We start from the raw sequence: 15,847 nt of genomic DNA, 5'->3' as shown, positions 1-15,847 counted from the left end.
GCACACGCTAACACACACACGTTCACTGTGTGACTCTGGGTTCAGAGTCTGTCAGCGAGAGGCAGGCCACATTTTGGAAGGCGGGAACGAGGCTGAGGCCATTCATCCCCAAGGGCACATTCAGACAGACACATGGACTTGGGAGGGTCCATCTGGTTGCTGAGATGCCACGCATGACCTGCCATGGCTGCTGAGCCTCAAGAGGCTTCTGGAAAAACTCGCTGAGAACCTGCTCCCAGCTGCTGCTTTCCTGCCGTTTGCTCCCCCAACTGCGCAAATGCTTACGCAAGACTCACATCGCCTGTTCCATAATTCCCTCTGTGCTGGATGCCTAGATACATTTTGTTTCCTCTAACTTGAATCCTTAGTAATGCACCAGCCTTATTTCTGTGTGTGGCGTGAATGACCACCAGCCTATTTATTTAAGGCCTGTCTTCCCTGAATAGAATATAAACTCTAGGAGGGAGGGGGTTTCTTGTTGGCACAGTGCTGGGTCTTCCTTGGTTTGAAAAGTGTGGCATACTCAGAGAAGCAAGGAAATGATGAATGAATGCATTAGTTAATGAAAGACCAGTTGAATTATAAACCTGAAATTGAATTGCCTATCACAGAAAGATTCTAAAATGGGAAACTCAATGGAAATGGTAAATATGGGATTTGTTGAGAATCACAAAATTCAGACTCTGCAAAAGTGATACATTTATAATATCTAATGCATAACAAAAATTATGAAAGGTATAAAAATCCCTTACAATCAGCCTCTGCATCCCTCTTACCATGAACCTAAAATAATTCTTTAAACTGTGGTGAGGGGAATGGCCTCTGAGGCAGCCCAGTCTACAGACACTTCTGTGGGTCTCCTAGAGTGCCCCTAGGATAGAATCAGTCCTATTTGATGGCTGCAGTAAAGTCTTACTGGGCACCGTGAACATTGCAGTGGCTTCAACCCTGGGCCTTTGCCTCTGTAATTTGTACCTCTTCAGCCTGCACTTGGAATCAGCACTTGGCTTGGGTGGCTGTCCTCTCTACAGTTCTTGGTTGTATTTTATTTCTTACTTTTCTTTTTGTTTTGCTTTTTGTTGTTTGAGAAGACTCAAGGACAAATAGTCATAACTATTATATAAACGAATATGCATGGATCACTTGCTCTCTGCCAGGCACTAAGGGTGCTCATTTAATCACTTCCTTTTATCTTCATAACACCTTGAGGAGGTGGACACTATTGTGTCCCCCACTTTATAGATCAGAGAATCGAGGCTCCAGTAGGTCCTGCTACCTGTCAGGGCTTGGACTTGTGAGCCTAGGGTTTGCCTCCACACCCTGAAACAGATTCTACTGTCTCCCTTAGCTCTTCTTCACACTTCATCTATTTATTGCAACTTAAGGTTTACATTATGTCACATGATGTTACTATACTGTTGACGAATAATATTGGTCATCTTTCACTGAGTGCTTGCCATGTTGAAGCAGTCTCTATCAGAAAGAGAACTGGGGAGGTGAGGATGTTGACATGGAGAGAACACAGAGCGTTTGACAAAGAGAACAAATTATACAGAACATTTATTAATAGAACTGCCTTGCCTCTCCTTCTGCTCTGTTTCAGGAATACCAAATTGACATATTTTTTGCTCAGACCTGGACAGATAGTCGCCTTCGATTCAATAGCACAATGAAAATTCTCACTCTGAACAGCAACATGGTGGGGTTGATCTGGATCCCAGACACCATCTTCCGCAATTCTAAAACCGCAGAGGCCCACTGGATCACCACCCCCAACCAGCTCCTCCGGATTTGGAATGACGGGAAAATCCTTTACACTCTGAGGTAAGATGCTGCATCGATCTCCGATTACTCCGGGTTTAAAATGGGATCCTTAATTTGAATCGTTGTAGGAATGAGACCCGATTTTTGTCTCTAAGTCTGTTCTCTTTCACATGAGACATGCTACAGCATCCTGAGAAAGTTGGCCTTCATGCCACACGTGTAAAAATAAAAGCATACAGGTGATCCACAGAGAATATAAGCTCATTTCTTCAGAATCCATTTCTGCTGGAAGCAGGCTGTGAAAGTTATTCTTAATAGATTTACACCGTGGGTCCTCTCGCCTAGGAAAAGACAGATGTCGGCACACTAACCAACAAATGCAGTTTGAGTGAATCTGAGACCACAAGGAAGATGGGGAGAGTAGGCCCCTTTCCCAAGCACATCCCTGAGGGAAGCAGCAGCTCCCCCGGAGCGTGTCCTCCTAGAGGCAGGGAAGTCTTCCAAGGAACCCAGAGAGGTGAGGGAAACTGAGCTTCCAAGAAGGAAACTGACTCGCCACAGTCACCACTGGGAGCCCGTCTCCCCCAGGTCTTTCTGCTGGGATGGTCAGAGTCTAACTGAACACACAGCAACACAGCACTAGCAATGTTGAGCCCTCCACACTCCTGTCTGCTCGCCCAGCACAGGGACTGGACGGTCCCTCCAGCAGTGTCCTTTGAGCGGTTGGTGCTGCTCCAGAGGGCACTGCACTCCCTTCTTCCTGATGGCTCAGAAGCCCTGGGTGCATCTAGCCTTTGCTCTCACCGGCTCGCTCTCACTGCCCCAGGGCACAGGGCTGCTTCTTGCACCTGCTCTGTGGCTACATCTCCCCGCTCTGCTCTTTCTGCCTCAGGGCTTGACCCCTGTCACTTTCCTCTCCTTACCCATCCTTACTGGCTTAGCTCATCCATCCTGAGAATGAAAGCTGTGTGCGTACTGAGATTTCCACAAGGAGAAATCTGATTCCTAACATTAAATAAATGTCCACAGCACACACATAGGCCCAGATGGACTTTAAAATAAGCAGACGGTGAGAGAGCATTAAAGTTTCAGGGAAATCCTCGTTTTGCCAGGGAGGGAACAATTACAGCAAAAAAAGAAAAAAAGCCACAGCTGGGAACTGTGCGGATGAAATATGTTGAGAGCTGGGGTTTGTAGAAGTTGTCTCCTCGTCAGTTGTACAGCCATACACCGGAGACTCTGACATGACATAAAGCCTCAGCAAGCCAGGGCCAAGACCCAGCCAGTTCTGGGACCCCGTGTAGACACTGAAGTATGAGGCTACTGCCCTGGGAGGAGGCAGGACCCCCATTTGGCAGAGCCACCACCTGCCTAGTGAAATATGGGGCAGTTGTCCAAACAGGAAATCCCCCCGATGCGTGCATTAATTTGGCATAATAGCTGTTTAGATAAACACACCATTTTCCAAATGGAGGAAGGATTTAATTCAAACAGATTGACAACAACAACTTATAAAACAACAGTTGGTTTTGTCTCCTCTCTGACTTGGCGTGTATTTCTAGACACAGTTGGAATTTTACTAACTGGAATTCTCTGTGCCACTGATAGTTAAAAGCAAAACAAAATAACCCAACATGGAAGCAACACAGCACAGTCTCACCGTGAATGGTTCCCTGGCCAAGAGTGAGCCGCATGTGCTGCCCTGGGTGACGGAGCGGCCCTCCCCATCCCCACATGGGGTGCCGTAGCAGCCGCCAGCCTTGCCCTGTGCTGTTTGCTGACCTGGACTGACGCTTGGCTCTTCCGCAGGCTCACCATCAATGCCGAGTGCCAGCTGCAGCTGCACAACTTCCCCATGGACGAGCACTCCTGCCCGCTGATTTTCTCCAGCTGTGAGTACCAGTCCCGGCCCGGGGTGTGCATGCTGTGTGAGGGATGCCTAGCCTGGTGCTGCGTCTGTCAAACAGCCATGCGATTGATCACAGTGTCCCTGCACACACAGAGAAAACTGATGATGGTTTTGGTATTGACTACCTGGGCATTCTCACTCTAGACCTTGTCGCATAAGAGCCACGTTACAAAATAGGTGATCTCGATAAGGCTGTGAGCAACTTGACCATCCATAACATGGAAACATTCAGAAACTGATCAACGTTGATTTACCAAAAGACCCTTATGCTAATGAGCTGTGCATACTATTCGGACGTATACAAAATTCCTACGTAATATTTTAGATTTAACATTATCTTTTTTAAATTTATTTTTAATGTTTATTTATTTATTTATCTATTGAGACTGAGTTTTGCTCTTGTCGCCCAGGCTGGAGTGCAGTAGCACGGTCTTAGCTCACTGCAACCTCTGCCTCCCGGGGTTCAAGTGATTCACCTGCCTCAGCCTCCCGAGTAGCTGGAACTATAGGCACGTGCCACCACGCCCAGCTATTTTTGTATTTTGTATTTTAGTATATTTGTATTTTTGTATTTTGTATTTTTGTATTTTTAGTTGGGGTTTCACCATGTTGGTCAGGCTGATCTCGAACTCCTGACCTCAGGTGATCCACCCACCTCGGCCTCCCAAAGTGCTGGGATTACAGGCATGAGCCACCGTGCCTGGCCGATTTAACATTACCTTAAAGCAAGGTGATTTGTCTACTAAGTAGAAAGATACAAATTTTTCTTTAATTTTACTTACATTTGTCTCATTGAACCATTGTAAGATGATTTAATTTTTCATAGTATTTTATCTTCCAACGTTTTACTTATGGTAGATATCATAGTTATCAAGTAATCCTTTACAAGTTCCTAAAGACAACATCTACTGCTAAGTATAAGAGTGCATATAAAAGGAATATCAAATATCAAATCTCTACAATTTTTAAGTTAAAATCAAAATGGAAAGATATCTGGTGAATGAATTTACAATGGGGCATTTTAAATGAATTAATCACAAGTACTTATGTATGACTCATAGGAATTCAGTTTATTGTACTGGCTTTCTTTAAAATTGCATATGGGGCCAGGCGCAGTGGCTCATGCCTGTAATCCCAGCACTTTGGGAGGCTGAGGCATGTGGATCACAAGGTCAGGAGATCAAGACCATCCTGGCTAACACGGTGAAACCCCGTCTCTACTAAAAATACAAAAAATCAACTGAGGGTGGTGGTGGGTGCCTGTAGTCCCACCTACTCCAGAGGCTGAGGCAGCAGAATCGCTTGAACCCAGGAGGCAGAGGTTGCAGTGAGCTGAGATCGTACCACTGCACTCCAGCCTGGGTGACAGAGTGCGACTCTGTCTCTAAATAAATAAATAATAAATAAATAAATAAATAAAATTGCATATGGAACATGACAAACAAATCTGATGAAATCTCATGTAGAAGTTTTTGTGGCTTTCTTCATTGAACATTATTGATCTTTCCCTGAACCTTCAAATGAACTGTAAAATATGTTCGTCCCTTATTTTACTTTTGCTTCTGTTCCTTGCATGTGTGGGGCCTGTGGAGGCCCAGGTCCAGGTCTGCAGAGATCAGCAGAGCTCTGCACACTATGCACGTGTTCTCACCAGAAACCTTATTTCTTTCTGTAATAGCTTCCCTCATTCTGTCATGCTGTAAAAATGTGTTTAAATCATTCACAGAGCCTTTTAAGTGCTCAGTTCCAGGAGGGGATTGTGTGCACATGGACTTACACAATACTGCCAGAAAGAAAAGCGCTTGTATAAATTGTTTTAAAAAGATATTTATAGCAATAACATAAATTCTTAAAGACAATTCACACATACTCGGGGAAATACGTGAAAGCGAATGCCTTTCTGGAATTAGTTGACAATGAGCATAAAGTACTAGGAAGAAATCTGGATAGTAGTAAAAATGGTTTGTGAGACCAGCCACATCTGTTTCCCTGTTTCTGGTGTGTCGTGGTAGTGATGGTGGTCAGAGTGAATGTGGGAGCCGGGGGTGGACAGTCTTATATATCGTGACAGAAAGTGGCACTTCCAATGCATGAGCAAAGAAAGGTTATTATATCTGAAAATCAGGGAGTGGCAGGATCAAATTTACATTCAGCAACCGTATAAGATCTTATAAGAGCAAAACTGGATGTGCACGGTTATATGGCAGAAAATCTGAAACACTGGCAACCGTAAATGCGGTGGGGATGTGGGGCAGCAGGAACTCTCACTCACCGCTGGGGGAATGCACAATGTCACAGCCCTTTGGAAGACAGCTGGGTCGTCTCTCACAGAACTAGACATGCTGGTACTATATGATCCAGAATTTGTACTCCTTGGCATTTACCCAAATGAATTAAAACTTATGTCCACACCAAAACCTGCATACAGGTGTTTGTAGCAGCTTTATTCATAGTTGCCAAAATTTGGAAGCAACCAAGATGTCCTTTGGTAGGAGAATGGATAAACAGACCGCGGCACATTCATGCAGTGGAATATGATTCAGCACTACAAAGAAGGGAGCTCCCAAGCCATAAAGAGACATGTAGGAAACTTAAATGCCTGTTTACTAAGTAAAAGAAACCAATCTGAAAAGGCTGCATACTCTGATTCCAACTATATGACATTCTGGAAAAGGCAAAACTGTAAAAACAATAGAAAGGTCAGTGGTTGCCAGGGGTTGTGAGCAGAGGGAGGATTTTTAGGACAGTGAAACTATTATATATGATACTGTCATGTTGGACATATTTGTCAAACACATAGAATGTACAACGCTAAGGATGAATGCTAAAATCAGTCCCTGGACTTCAGGTGATAACGACACGTCAATGTAGGTTCATTGATTGTAACAAATGCACTGCTCTGGTGGGGGATGTTGATAGCTGGGGAAAGGAGTACTTGGGAGCTCTATACTTTCTGCTCAATTTTTCTGTGAACCTAAACCTGCTTCTTTTTTTTAAAGTCTAGTAAAAAAAAAAATTATTGGAGGTAAATAAATCAATTAGGAATCTATTGCTGTCATAAACCACAATGTTCCATAATATCAAATTAAAAAAATATCAAATTAAAAAAAAACTTGGTTTCCCGAAATACAAAAGAGTGCTTTAAAGTATAAGTTTTTGAACCACTTTACATGTGTAGCATTAATTCATATGTATAGGATTCACTATTCATAAATGAGAATAATAACACTCTCCTAATGAAAACACTCATTGGTAACTTGGAGTGATGGAGGATACTTGCATCTAAATCAGTTTGGTGCCTAAGTTGTTTCCACATGATGGGCGTCCATTTTCAGGGAGACGCCGATTCTAATACCAATAAGCAATTGAAAGTGAAGTGAGCCGGGTGCAGTGGCTCATGCCTGTAATCCCAGCACTTTGGGAGGCCGAGGCAAGCAGATCACGAGGTCAGGAGTTCAAGACCAGCCTGGCCATTATGGTGTATCTCTACTAAAAATACAAAAATTAGCCAGGTGTGGTGGCATGTACCTGTAATCCCAGCTACGTGGGAGGCTGAGGCAGGAGACTGGCTTGAACCCAGGAGGCAGAGGTTGCAGTGAGCCGAGATCATGCCACTGCACTCCAGCCTAGGCAATAGAGTGAGACTCCATCTCAAAAAAAAGAAAGGAAAGAAAGTGAAGTGGTGTCCATGTTTGTGAACAGTTAACCTTGCAGTGTCCTGATATTTTTCAATTAAATACACTCAGAAGCTGTATTTTTCCACTTAAAAATTTTACAATAACAAAGTTGAACAACTAGTTATATTCACTATCATACAAATAAAAGTTAGAAAAACTGCCCAAAAGGTACAGTAAGATATAAAGTGATCATAAAATTGACTAACAACTGTTAGGCTGGTCTTGGCTCTCTGAGTAGCAGAAGCAAAACCTCTCAAACAATGACAAGTATGTAAGATTTTCCAATATATGCACAGAGATGAGGCAATAACATTTGCTATATAACATGTTTGGGTAATGGCTTTAACTTTTATTTTTAAATAGTTGAGATTTTTGAAATAATATTTTAATTAATTAAAAATTTCCTATAGCACTTTCTGTAGTCATTGAGTTAAGGATCACGTTTTAAAAATTCCTAAAATGTACTTTAAGAGGTAATGTTATAAGTTTATTTAAACTTGTTAAAATTATTAAAACTACATTTTAAATTACTTATATGGATGAATTAAAAGTGAATTTGATATGGACTCTTGGACAAACATTTTTGGTGTCTAGAACTTGGCCATAATTGTGTAGTTAGTGCACTCATAGAAATTGAACCATAAAGAATATTCAATTGCAAACAGCATTGATTGTTTTATTCATTTCCTATTACTCCTGCAACAAATTACTGTCGCCTTAGTGACTTGAAACAACATAAATTTAATATCTTACATTTCTGTAGATTAGAAATCTGAACTGGGCTAAAATCAAGGTGTGGGCAGGGCAGCATTGCCACCTGGAGGCTCTGGGGGAGAATCTGTGTCCTGGCTTTTTTCAGGCTCCTAGAGGCTGCCCACATTCCTTGACGTGGGTCCCCTTCCTCTATCTTTGGAGCCAACAACAGCACCTCTCTCTGATCCCACTTTTGTCATCATCTCTCTCTTAAACCACAGACAGGAGAGCTCCCTGGGTTTTGAAGACCTGTGTGATTAGATTGGGCTCACCCACATGGGCCAAGATGATCTCCCATCTAAGATCTTTCACTTAATCACATCTTTGAAGTCCCTTCTGCCACATAAAGTGACATAGTAGCAGGTTCTAGGGTTCAGAGTGTGAACATCCTTGCTGGTTACTAGTTTGCCTGCCATAATTACTAGTGACTCAGAGCATTCCAAGACCTGTGAACCTGTCTGGTAGATGTGCCGTTCACAATTCTCAGATTGTGGGGAGAATCTACACAGCAGAACAAGCCCAAAATACATTTCACTAAAAGGAAAAATCATCTCCCGTGAATTATGGCAAACTGTCTTGTTTAATCTGTGTCTTGTTTTGGGAAGTCAGGGGCTCTGAATGGAGGGACCGGCTGGAGCCATGGCAGAGGAACATAATTTGTGAATATTTCATGGACATTTGTCACTTCCCAAATAATACTTTCATAATTTCTTATGCCTGTCTTACTTGAATCTCTTAATCCTGTTATCTTCGTAAGCTGAGGATGTACGTTACCTCAGGGCTACTACTATAATTGTGTTAACTGTACAAATTGATTGTAAAACGTGTGTTTGAATAATATGAAATCAGTGCACCTTGAAAAGGAACAGAATAACAGTGATTTTCAGGGAACAAGGGAAGACAACCTCAAGGTCTGACTGCCTGTGGGGTCGGGCAAAATAGAGCCATGTTTTTCTTCTTGCAGAGAGCCTATAAGTGGATGTGCAAGTAGGGAAGATACCACTAAATACTTTTCCTAGCAAGGAATATTAATTAATACCCTGGGGAAGGAATGCATTCCTGGGGGGAGGTCTATAAACGGCCACTCTGGGAATGTCTGTCTTATGTGGTTGAGATAAAGACTGAGATACGCCCTGGTCTCCTGCAGTACCCTCAGGCTTACTAGGGTGGGGAAAAACCCCACCCTGATAAATTTGAGGTCAGACCAGTTCTCTGCTCTCGAACCCTGTTTTCTGTTAAGATGTTTATCAAGACAATACATACACCGCTGAACATAGACCCTTATCAGGAGTTTCTGATTTTGCCCTAGTCCTGTTTCCTTAGAAGCATGTGATCTTTGTTCTCCTTTTTGCCCTTTGAAGCATATGATCTTGTGACCTACTCCCTGTTCTTGCACTCCCTCCCCTTTTAAATTTCTTAATAAAACTTGCGGTTTTGCGGCTTAGGTGGACATCATGGACCTACTGATATGTGATATCACCCCCAGTGGCCCAGCTGTAAAATTCCTCTCTGTACTCTTTCTCTCTATTTCTCAGCTGGCCGACACTTATGGAAAATAGAAAGAACCTACACTGAAATATTGAGGGCAGGTTCCCCCAATAGTGTCTTAATATATTTTATGAAAAAAATTAAATAAAAAGGCAAAATATAAATTTTGGGCATTTAATTCTTTACTTCTTAACTTGTTTTGAAAATAATTTGTTTTCTTCATGGTTTTCTTTTGATTAAATGTCAGCATTATGAAATAAATGTTTCTTTTTGTCCAGCTGATTGCTTAATATATGCTAGTATGAGCTTTATTTTACTCACGAGTTCACTTCCAAAAGTTATATTGCCTTTGAAAAATTAATGTGTCTAGCTTAGTGTAGCTACAGTATATACCTTTAGCTAAACAATGCAATATACATGGATGTCCTAATCTGTTTTAAGTCAAATACAAAATTAATGCCAAAATGTTAAGAATGCCAGTGTTACAACTCTATGCTATTATTTTTTCTGAAGAGAGGGATCTCTTCAAACACATACACACACAGGCACACACACGCATATACACTTCTATAAAATAATATGGGGTGCACCGGACCTCGACATAATCTCTTTCTGTTGCTTAGTTTGAGATGTAGAATATTATATATGCAAAATAAATGTTCATTGGCAATTGTTTAAATTATGTACTAGAATGAAATCTGAAAGGTGAGATGCCATTCCTTTAATTAAACTTTCAGTTAGTATCCCACTAAAATAATTAGTATCCCACTGTTGACTCTTTATTGTGCAACATTAAATCCTGGGACACCCATCACACTAATGCATGGCACTGCTGCTGTTAGCATGTCTTGAACCTTATCTTTAAAATGCTATATTATGAGAAGTATGCAAGTAGCATATATCATTACTCTGTCAAACAACAAGTAAAATGGTAATTGATTTCTGAAGTTCAATTGGATATCTATGAGCAAAAAAAAAAAAAAAAAAAAAAAAAAAAAAAAAAAAAGCTTGACTTTATACAATAGTTAATTCCAAAGGAATTGAGGCCTTAAATAAAATAAACATAAAAACGCAATATATTAGAAAAAATACGTAGGAAAAAATATTCATGAACTAAGGCTAATGAAGAGTGTTTATACTTGGTACTGAAAGCATGATCCCCAAACGAAAAAGTGATCAATGGGACCTTGTCAAAAGTGAAAACGTTGGTCTACCAAGAACTTGTCATGAGGTCAAAAAGGCAAATTAGGCTGGGAGAGAACACTTTGCAAACCACAAATCTGATAAGGCTTGAATCTGTGATATATAAATAACTCTTAAATAATTTCATTTCTTTTTATGACTGAACAGTATTGTATCATATGCAGTACCATGATTTGTCTATTCATTTTCTGATGGGAACTTGGGTTGCTTTCACCTTTTGACTGTGGCGACTGCTGCACCCATTGGTAGACAAGGCCCTGCTTGAGTCTCAGCTTTCGGTTCTTACAGGTGCATACCTAGAAGTGGAATTTCTGGACCATATAATAATTCTGTATTTAATTCTCTGAGGAAATGACAGCCTGTTTTTCACAGCAGCGTACTACTTTACATTTTCACCAGCAAGGCACAAAGATTTTAGTTTCTTCACATCCTCACCGACGCTTGTTATCTCTTCCCTTTTTATTGATAACAGCCATCCTAGTGGATGAGAAGTTGTAGCTCTTTATGGTTTTGATTTGCATTTCCCTAATGACTAAGGATGTTTTAATACATGCCATACCAAGGATGTTCAGATGCATGCTACGCCTTTGGAAACATCATTTAAGTCGAATAAGGCCAATGAAAAAGGAATGAGTACTCTATGCTTGCACCTCCATGAGGTGTCTAGAATAGGCAGATTCATAGGGAGAGAAAGCAGAGTGGAGGGGACCAGGGAATGTGGGGAGGAGAGAACAAGGGGAGCACAGATCTTCTGTGTGGGATGATGAGCAGGTTTTGGAAATAGAGCAGCAATTGCTGCCCCACACTGGGAATGTACTTACTACGACTGAGTTGTACACTGAAAATGGTTAAAATGACTCATTTTACATTATGGATTTTTAAATCACATTTTAAAAATGTATACTAAAAACTGAACAACAAAACAATACAGTTAGAAATGGGTAAAAGATAGGCCAGGTGTAGTGGTTCATGCCTGTAATCTCAGCACTTTGGGAGGCCAGGGTGGGCAAATCACCTGAGGTCAAGAGTTCGAGACCCACCTGACCAACATGGTGAAACCCCATCTCTACTAACAACCACAGCAAAAAAATTAGCCAGGTGTGGTGGTGCATGCCTGTAATCCCAACTACTCAGAAGGCTGAAGCAGGAGAATCGCTGGAACCCAGGAGTTAGAGTTTGCAGTGAGCCGAGATCATGCCATTGCACTCCAGCCTGGGAAACAAGAGTGAGATTCAGAAAAAAAAAAAAAAAAAAAAAAAAAAGAAAGAAAGAAAGAGAGAAAGAAAGAAAGAAAGAAAGAAGAAACTGGTGAGAGACATAGTCGTTTGACCAAAGGTGATATTTACATGGAAAATCTGTGTGCGAAAAGATGTTCAACGTCATCAGCTATTATTAATAGTAAATGTAAATTAAAATCACAGTGAGCTATCACTACATACCTATTAGAATGACTAAAATAAAAAAATAGTGAGAACACGAAATCCTGGCCAGGATGTGGAAAACCTGGATACCCTGCTGGTGGGAATGTAGAATGACACAGTCACTGTAGAAAATAGCACAGAAGTGTCTTATGAAACTAAAACTGTACTTATCATGTGACCTAGTGATTGCAAGTTTGGGCATTTGTCTTGGAGAAATGAATAGTTATGTTGACAAGAAAATCTGTCTATAAATATTCATAGTAGCACCATTCTTAATAGCCTCAAACCAGAAACAGCTCTCATGTTCTTCAGTGGTTAATGGTTAAGCAAACTGTTGGTACATCTTTAAAATGGACAACTACTCAGCAAGCAAAACCAACAAATTACTCATATATGCAACAACTTGGTCTGCAACAGCATTCGAAGCTGAGTGAAGAATGCCAGTCTCCAAAGGTCACATATGCGAGATCCCATTTATATAACATTCTCAAAATAAGCAGGAAGTGAGAGCTAAAGTGGAGTTGTTAACTGTCTTTTATTATTAAAAACATGAAAGAAGACCTAAATAAGTAGAAATCATTTTGTGTTTTTGAACTGAAATACTAAATATTATTAAAATGACAAAACTCTACAAGGTGATCTATATTGATTTTCCACTGTTCTGCTTCTCTTTCAAACTTGCAGACACTTTGCTCTTATTCCCTGAGTAGCATCATGGTCTGCTTAGTTCTGAATGTCTTCATTTTCAGATCAACACTTCTTGTACCTTTTACGATATTTCTTAAATCAGAGCTGGCTGATCGAAATACAATGCAAACCACTGATACAATTTTAGATTTTTTAGGAGTCTCATTTTAAAAAGCAAAAAGAAACAGGTGGAGTTAATTTTACTACTACATTTTATTCAATACAGTCTATACAGAATATTGTTTTGCTGTGCAATCAATACGAAAAATTACCAATGAGCTATTTTAATAAAATAGCCTGAGGTTTTTTATGCTAAGTCGTAGACACCAGTGTGCATTTTATGACAGCACCCTTCAGTGTGGAGTAGCCACATTTCACAGCTCAGTAGCCTATTGCAGCTCAAGGCCACCGTGCTGTTGGAAAGTACAGTCAGACCCACGCAGAGGTCTTCAAACAAGATGCACATCTTCAAAACCCTAGGTTTTGTTTAGTATTAGTCATGTTCTTCGTTCCTCTTTTCCCATTTTTTTTCCCGCTATTTATTTCCAGCACCTTTCTTGATACATGCTCTGCATTCTCTAGTCTCTCAGTTCTGGATTTGAAATCCAACTATGAGATGTCTTGACTAACCTAAAAAAAAGCCATAAAATCTATGCAAATATGCATATATTCGTATGTGCATAAACTAAATCTCTCTCACACAGAAATAAGCCTTGTGATTTAAAAAGTTGCAAATCACCCATGCTTCTCTAAACCCCTGCCTGTACATTCCCTATTGGAACACAGGCTAGAGAAGGGGAGGAAAATACCTTCAAACGCAGCGCTGTACTATGGTGTTCTCTGAATCAACTAGGACTGTTATTAATAGATAAATCAGCACTAAATATGGAGCGAGGGAAGTCTTAAAGCTAAGAAATACTAGTCATTGTTTGTTACTGTTCGGCTCCTCCTCAAGGGAGATTCTGCTATCAATTCATGTTCTCCAGCTGGTTGGGAACGTGGGGTCAGCGCTTCAGGCTGCCCTTGAGTGGGGCCAGTCTGAAAACAAGCCCTGTCCTCCTCGGGAAATGGAAACACATGTCCGCATCACCTGCTGCTTTCGATACCGATATCTTAAAAGTTATCCATCAACACAATTCTTGTATTCTTGTGGACGTGCTGTTAACCAGGAATGTGCTGGAAAGAACTTTGGTTGTTCCTTTTCCCTGCAGTGATGCCCCCCACCCCAGGCATCCTTTACATCCTTCTTTTTAAACATACTTACTGTAAAGAGATGCCAGAAAACCAAAGGGCAATGGAAACCGATTCAAGAGGATCCAGTTCCCCGATGCGGTGGTTCTGTGGCCCCGACGTTAAGTTCATTGCTGCTGAGTCTGATTCAGACGCTGGTTCACGGCACTCGCGTCTTTCCAGGGCACAGGTCTGTGCGGAGAGTTGACTTGGGGAAAGATTCTCGATGCATCGCAGGAGGACCATGCTCCTAGTTAGGTGCTCAGTGCCCTCAGAGTGGCACCATGTGCATTTCGTGGTCAGCTTTGTACCGTCCAGACAGAAAGGTGCCTGAACTGGACAGGACAACTGCATTTATCTGTGTTGCTACCAGGCTTTGCAATATTGACTGGCCGTGCAGAGGTACAAACAAACCAGCAAATGTATGTTTTTAGGAGGCACTAATACCTCCTTTCTTCCTGTTTGCAGAGCATATAGAGTACAGCAAGCTGTATTTCATTCTAAACCCTTGTTGATGTGACCTGAGGAGAGAATCAACCACTCTTTACTCGTCCAAATGCTTTGTATCTGGTGTGTGTGTATTAAAATAAGCCAGGTCAACATCTCCTTGTCTTCTGCCTGCTGCCCAAGTGCACTATTGAGGCGGGCCACTGCCAAATGGGGCATCCCAACACGTGGGGCCTTCCCCCATGCCTTTTGCTGTGGCAGGAAAGGAGCATACTGCTCCTTTAGGAGACTCCAACTAGGAGAGTCCTGTCTTCTAGTTGGAGGAGTTAATCTCTAAATGGCAGCTTCTGCAAGGTGTCCACAGAGGCCTCGTGTCCTGTCACACAGAGGTAAGCGGTGTGGACAGCCAAAAGGAAGCCCACCTTCCCAGGTGAGGGAGGAGCCTACCAGACATGTGGGCTTCAAGGTCCTAAACGCTCAAGCATCCTCTTAAATCCACAAACTCTGGAAGCAGCTAGAGGGAGCTGCGCGGCATGTCCAGCATCCTGGACCTGGGAGTAAGAATCAAGCTGTTGCCCTGGGAACCAGGTTTCCCATCAAGGACCAGGCCAGGCAGGCCTCTGCCACAGGTGAGGTGGACCTTTATCATCTCCTGCTTTTCCTGTTTCATATGCTCCGCCCCTTGCCTTGCTTGCTTCCCATTCCTGTAGACTTGCACACCTTGTGGAGTGGGTGGCTGCTGGATGCAGTCAGTCAGGCTGGCTGTGCATTCCTGCGAAGATGACAGTGAAGTAACAGGGTTTTAGTATCGTCCCCCAGTAACTGACATCCTCACTTTGGTGGAAACTCACTACAGTGGGCAAACCACTGGTGAACAGGATCGCGCTGGTTCCTTCTGCCCAGTCTTGAAGGCAGGTTATTTTATTCCAGCTTTAGTGACGTAATTTGTTCAGAGAGGTTGAGAACATGATCATAGCATTGATAAGAGAGGCCACCTTCTGAGGATAAGAAGAGGACTTCTCGTTTTGAAGGTCATGGCCTTCTCATTCCATTTGGGTGACCCTGCATGACTTGTAACAGTGAACCTGGAGGCATTGTGCCTCTTTCTCAAACATCCCAGAGCTGATGGAGGGAGGAGGCGCTGGGGCAGGAAAGCTGGGGAGGCCATCAGTGAGGGTGACTTTCAGCATCTCTCAGGTTCCATCACACAGCAGCTAGCCTCTCCTCTTGTGTCAGGGAACCTTCTTCATCTCTCTAAACCCCTCTAA

General features: G+C 42.0%; 1 protein-coding gene across 4 annotated transcripts in view; it reads left to right on the top strand.

Moving 5' to 3' along the window:
• The window catches only part of GABRG3 (gamma-aminobutyric acid type A receptor subunit gamma3), a 568,731-nt gene that overhangs the window by 354,259 nt on the left and 198,625 nt on the right, over positions 1-15,847 (top strand). For all 4 annotated transcript variants that reach the window (XM_005559026.5, XM_015452551.4, XM_073995285.1 and 1 more), the window contains 2 exons: positions 1,604-1,824; positions 3,574-3,656. In XM_005559026.5, the coding sequence (XP_005559083.1) occupies positions 1,604-1,824; positions 3,574-3,656 (304 nt within the window). The remainder of the gene's footprint in view (positions 1-1,603; positions 1,825-3,573; positions 3,657-15,847) is intronic.

The sequence above is a fragment of the Macaca fascicularis genome, chromosome 7 (assembly GCF_037993035.2).
Source record: "Macaca fascicularis isolate 582-1 chromosome 7, T2T-MFA8v1.1".
Taxonomy (NCBI): domain Eukaryota; kingdom Metazoa; phylum Chordata; class Mammalia; order Primates; family Cercopithecidae; genus Macaca; species Macaca fascicularis.
The sequence above is the reverse complement of the archived record's forward strand: the minus strand, read 5'-3'. Positions and strand labels throughout refer to the sequence as shown.